The sequence below is a fragment of the Nerophis lumbriciformis genome, linkage group LG04 (assembly GCF_033978685.3).
Source record: "Nerophis lumbriciformis linkage group LG04, RoL_Nlum_v2.1, whole genome shotgun sequence".
NCBI lineage: Eukaryota > Metazoa > Chordata > Actinopteri > Syngnathiformes > Syngnathidae > Nerophis > Nerophis lumbriciformis.
In genome coordinates this window covers 9,956,035-9,962,034 of record NC_084551.2, presented here as the reverse complement: position 1 = coordinate 9,962,034, position 6,000 = coordinate 9,956,035, and the positions used below count along the sequence as shown (strand labels likewise).

General features: G+C 40.7%; 1 protein-coding gene across 1 annotated transcript in view; it reads right to left on the bottom strand.

Annotated features, from left to right (window-relative positions):
* Positions 1-491: 491 nt before the first annotated feature.
* Positions 492-6,000, bottom strand: part of tgfb2 (transforming growth factor, beta 2) — a 125,347-nt gene continuing 119,838 nt past the window's right edge. The window contains exons 6-7 of the mRNA XM_061948628.2: positions 3,191-3,344; positions 492-3,122 (exon numbers count right to left, since the gene is read on the bottom strand). Of these exons, the coding sequence (XP_061804612.1) occupies positions 2,964-3,122; positions 3,191-3,344 (313 nt within the window). The 3' untranslated portion in view covers positions 492-2,963. The remainder of the gene's footprint in view (positions 3,123-3,190; positions 3,345-6,000) is intronic.

Sequence of the window (6,000 nt, the reverse complement as noted above, 5' to 3'; positions counted from 1 at the left end):
AGATTACGCATGTATTGAAACGGATGGTTGTAGTGTGGAGGCAGGTAGCGAAAACGAAATTGAAGAAGAAACTGAAGCTATTGAGCCATATCGGTTTGAACCGTATGCAAGCGAAACCGACGAAAACGACACGACAGCCAGCGACACGGGAGAAAGCGAGGACGAATTTGGCGATCGCCTTCTAACCAACGATTGGTATGTGTTTGTTTGGCATTAAAGGAAACTAACAACTATGAACTAGGTTTACAGCATATGAAATACATTTGGCAACAACATGCACTTTGAGAGTGCAGACAGCCCATTTCAGGCGCGCTAAGAACATATATTTTTCCACGATTTCAGCACTCAGGTTAACCATACCTAAATAGACACAAAATACTGCATTACACAAGACTACCCGAATGTACTCGAATGATTGAAAAAAATAAATGTTTTTAAGCTAAATTATTGGTAAACACAGTTTATGTATAATAATTTACGTAAAACCGCGAGTAATGAATAAAGTGTTCATCAATTAATATATTATGTAGACATACCCTCATCCGCTCTCTTTTCCTGAAAGCTGATCTGTCCAGTTTTGGAGTTGATGTCAGCATCTGCTTTGAGTGTCGCAGGATATCCACACATTCTTGCCATCTCTGTCGTAGCATAGCTTTCGTCGGTAAAGTGTGCGGAACAAACGACTGACCATTTCGTCGGCTTTCCCCACAGCCTCGTATTTTGAACAAATTTCGTCCAATTTCTTGCCACTTTCGCATCTTTGGGCCACTGGTGCAACTTGAATCCGTCCCCGTTCGTGTTGTTACACCCTCCGACAACACACCGACGAAAGTGAGAAAATGGCGGATTGCTTCCCGATGTGACGTCAGAGAGCGAATAATAGAAAGGCGTTTAATTCGCCAAAATTCACCCATTTAGAGTTCGGAAATCGGTAAAAAAAAATATAAGGTCTTTTTTCTGCAACATCAAGGTATAAAACCCATTTTTATTCACTGGCTTTTAACCCAGCATGAGACTTTGAACTGTTTTTAGCTTTTAACTTTTTGAACTGTTTTTAACTTTTAAACTGTTTTTATCTAACAAACTGTTCTTAGGGTAATTTATATTTGCTTTTTAAATGTGTATTTTTATTTCCGTTTTAAATGTTATTTTTTAGTCTGTCCTTTGCCTCCATTTCTTTGTGGTGTACAGCCCTTTGTTTTTCAACTGTGCTTGTCTTTAAAGGGCTTTATAAATAAAGTTGGTATGGTATGGTATGGTATATATTGACGCTTACATAGGTCTGGTGATAATGTTCCCCTTTAAATATCTTGTCTTTGCAGTCTATTCAATTGAGTATAGGTTGAGAAGGATTTGCAAATCATTGCATTCTGTATTTATTTCCGATTTACACAACGTGCCAACTTCACTGGTTTTGGGTTTTGGAGAAAGTCTCACCCTTGTTATGTTTGTTTGCTATACAATACTGTATAGCGCTTTGTATTGTCTTCAAAGTGTACAAACTTTTACTAAAATATGGACTTTTTTCGAGGCTGAAAGCTATTATTCATGTTTACATTGTTTCTTATTGAGGGATTTGCTTCAATATACGAACGTTCCTATTTTCCAGAATCATAAATTGAGGTTCCACTGTATATGCTGCAGGAATTGGGTTGCAACAAAGCAATATCTGTTTCCCCTTTGTACAAACTAACAGGACTGATGTTCAAAACTGCTAAAAAAAAAACATGGCATATCTCTTCTGGTAACCTTTTCAGACAATCCTGAAAATGTATTAATAAATATGTCCAGCACCTGTAAGATACAAAAGGTTGAAGAGGTTGCATTTCATCAATGCAAGGTTGACACCTGCTCACTTTTTCTACCATATTCAAAATGCCTTAGGTGCTGAGGCACATAAGCACGAACATCTTAAATAGCAAAACCGAGAATACATTAAAGCACAAAGTATATATAAAAAAAAGCCCTCAAAAAGGTGTCTGGATGTTGAGGGTGGAGCTATGTCATTCGTATCATTTCACACAACAGACACTTATCACGTAAACCTCCAGTGTTTGCCTTGACTCTCATGTCTCGTGTGACAAGTGCGTGAGGTGATTCGTGTGGACTTGGCCTTCAAAAGACAAACAAAGGGCATGGACTCGCAAAGCCACGCGATTAATTACGACAATTGACATTTTGTCATGGCATGGGTAACACCGGTTGCCATTTGACATGTTTTGTATGATTTCTAAGGTGAAGCCATCAGTCAAGCAAATTTGGTCGAAAAATGAACATAATTCAAATACTAGAGGAGTGTTCCTAAGCTAAACTTGAGAGATGGAATGAGACACGGAACTGTTATCTGTAGCCAATGCTGATTAAGACTGTCAAACTTACTAAAACTTGATCGTCGCCTACTAACTATAGAACCGCGGTGTGGTCAAACATACTGCACGCATGTCTATGCCCATGTCGTGTAGAAATGTCCATCATTTCATGGTTGTCGGTTTTAGAAAAACAATATTAGGGATGTCTTTATCTTCCAGCGTGGGAACAATGCCCTTTACTTAGCACCAAAATAACTGAACTGTTTCTCTTCCAAGAGAAAAGGGTTTATTGGGTCTAAAAGGCTGAATGTTGACATCTGATAGCCAACAGACGCTAGTGCCTGGAGCCAAGTAGGGCGCCACAAACTGACGGCACATCGCAATTCATGTTACTCATGCAAATATCTAACCCACAAGCCCGGATTTGCTTGATTGGCACTTTGCATTGGTGTCAAAGTCTTTCGAGTATCACATCATGCCAATGGTGTGCTGTGTGTTTGAAAGCCTCGCCGTGCCCCTTTTGGAATGAGGTTTATTTGTTCTGTATGTCTCATCTTGTGGAAATAGAAGAGATGATACGGCTGCAAATGGTGTGGGGTGCGTTATTGTGTGACGGAAGGTGTGTAGTGGGTCGTGCTGGCTTTTCAAGAGTTTCTAGCTGCACTTGCAAGACTTGACCTTCATATTGGAGAGCTGTTCTATTTTGGGAGTCTTGCCTATATAGTAGAGGATAGTGAGGGGTTCCAGGTCCTGGGACACACAGCAGGGTGACGCTGATGCATCTGGGTTGATGGTGTTATAAAGGCCTAACACCTAGAAAGACAATCACAGTCAAACAATTGCATAATCCAGACAATGATTTTCTGTTAAGTTCATAGTACCTTGGAATGCTGAGTGTCAGCACTCCATAGATAAGGACAGGCTCCGGCACAGAAGTTGGCCTCGTAGCCCTTTGGCTCGTGAATCCACCTCCAGCCGAGGTCTTTCTTAAAGTCAATGTAGAGGGACCTTAAGCAACAGTTGTCCTGAACGTTTCTGTTATTCACAAAGAAAAAGAAGATGATGGGTGAGACTAATTTTTACAAAGTGATCTGTAGGGATGTATACCGTGTACCGGTCCAGGAAGACCGTTGAGATTCTGGACCAATAATACTGCTATTGGTATTTTTTTTATCCAGCTGACCGTCACAATTATGACTCTGTCACATTCAGTTCAAGTACCGCTACTACGCACGGGTAGACGGAAATCAACTTGCAATAACCACAAATAAGGAAGCAACACCACACAAAACAATATTTCCTCCTAGTCTCCAAAGTCTGACCTGACCGTCCTCTAAACCAGTGGTCCCCAACCTTTTTGTAGCTGCGGACCGGTCAACGCTTGAACATTTGTCCCACGGACCGGGGGGGGGGGGTGTTGTCATAAAGAAATACAATCATGTGTGCTTACGGAGTGTATCCCTGCAGACTGTATTGATCTATATTGATATATAACGTATATATTGTGTTTTTTATGTTGATTTAATAATAATAATAAAAAAAAAAATATATATATATATATATCTTAGAGATGCGCGGTTTGCGGACACAACCGCGGAGTCCGCGGATTATCCGCGGGTCGGGCGGTTGAAATAAAAAAAAATTAGATTTTATCCGCGGGTCGGGTCGGGCGGTTGAAATAAAAAAAAATTAGATTTTAAATAGATTCAGGCGGGTGGCAGTTAAACCAATTCGGAAATACATACACATAGTTAAATGTTGTTACCCACATACGAAAAACGAGCAGGCACCTGCAGCATGCCACAACAGAAGAAGAAGAAAAAAAGAGATGGCAACGCCGGCAGCAAACGTGGTACGCGACAAACTAAAAAAGGGAATACTAAAGACCAGGGGAAAAAAAGGCCAGAAAAGTTCAGCGTGGACTCGTTTTTATGAGGTTGTAAATCAGGATGATAGTAATGCTGGCTACGTGATTTGCAAGAGCTGCGACGCTGTTTATGTCTACGACAGTCACAAAACCGGGACATCTAACATGGTGCATCACATTTGTGCAAAACCCCGAACCTCCACAAACACCCTGAGCATGAGCAGTTTCGTCCGCCGTGATCCCGGAAGAGTGCCACAGGATGTTTAAAAAAAGGCTTACAGATGCATGTGTGAACGCAGCTGCCTGCAGCAGTTTGAGTGGCGCGAGCGCGCTTGGAGGTGCGCTCAGCGCGGCTCCCAGATGATTGCGCACTGGTGTGTGTCTGGGCCGTGACAGCGTGGCACGCATTGAATGTCTCTGCTGAATTGGATCAGTCTCCTTTCTTTAACAGGCAGAAGCTTTATAACCTCACTAATGCCTTGCATCGTCTATATTAGATATATAACAACGGCCGGGTGGCGGATGGCGGGCGGGTGCGGTTTTGATTAAATGTTAGTTCGGGTGGATGGCGGATGGTTGACGACTTTTGTGATGCGGTTGCGGATGAAATAATTGCCTATCTGCGCATCTCTAATATATATATATATATATGTATATATATATATTTATTTATTTATTTTTTATTTCTTGTGCGGCCCGGTACCAATCGGTCCGTGGTCCGGTGGTTGGGGACCACTGCTCTAAACCATCCAGTAATCCACAGGCCTATATTAATCCACTTAATAAGTGACATTTAAAATAATCAGTGGGTCTTTATACAATACACACACAACACAGACACATATACATCGGTAGCTGATAACCTGTCACTCAAATAGGTCCTTTTGCAACATAAAAGTCTGCGGGCTATAGAGCGTTTTCTATTTGGGCTCCAGTACTATGGAATGCCCTACCGGTAACAGTTAGAGATGCTACCTCAGTAGAAGCATTTAAGTCCCATCTTAAAACTCATTTGTATACTCTAGCCTTTAAATAGACCCCCCTTTTAGACCAGTTGATCTGCCGTTTCTTTTCTTTTCTTTTCTCCTCTGCTCCCCTCTTCCTTGTGGAGGGGGGGGGTGTTTCTCATAGTCATTCACATCGACGTCCCACTGGGGTGAGTTTTTCCTTGCCCTTATGTGGGCTTTGTACCAAGGATGTCGTGGCTTGTGCAGCCCTTTGAGACACTTGTGATTTAGGACTATATAAATAAACATTGATTGATTGATTGATAAACACCAATGAAAGTTCCTATTGATTCAACATGATAATTGATTGTATGGATTTATAACATATATTTGATATGATACATCATGGGAAAGGTCTGACGAATTAACACGAATGCCATACATTAATATCATTGTATTACTAATATTTTAAATGTTACAGGGACAAGCGGTAGAAAATGGATGAATGGATATACTGAGTGTAATTGTAGTGAATAGAAACACAGCGATGGATGTGTGTGGGCTTTACAAGATGATGACATAACTGCATTGCACTTTGCACATGCACACATAGTTGACTTGTTTAAGACCTAAAAAACAAATGTTGATAAAAGACTTCCCTACTGTGAGATGTTATATCATAATGTTGCCGGTGCTAATAGAAATGCTATCATTTTTTCTTTTTTCACATCTTTAATTACACAAATTACATATAGTACCGATGAATACCGAGGAATATCAATACTGGTATCGGTATCGATAAAATCCTAACGATATACATTTCTAGCCCCACGTAAAGCAAGTGGTTCAATCAATACAGTAAGCATTATTACGTCAA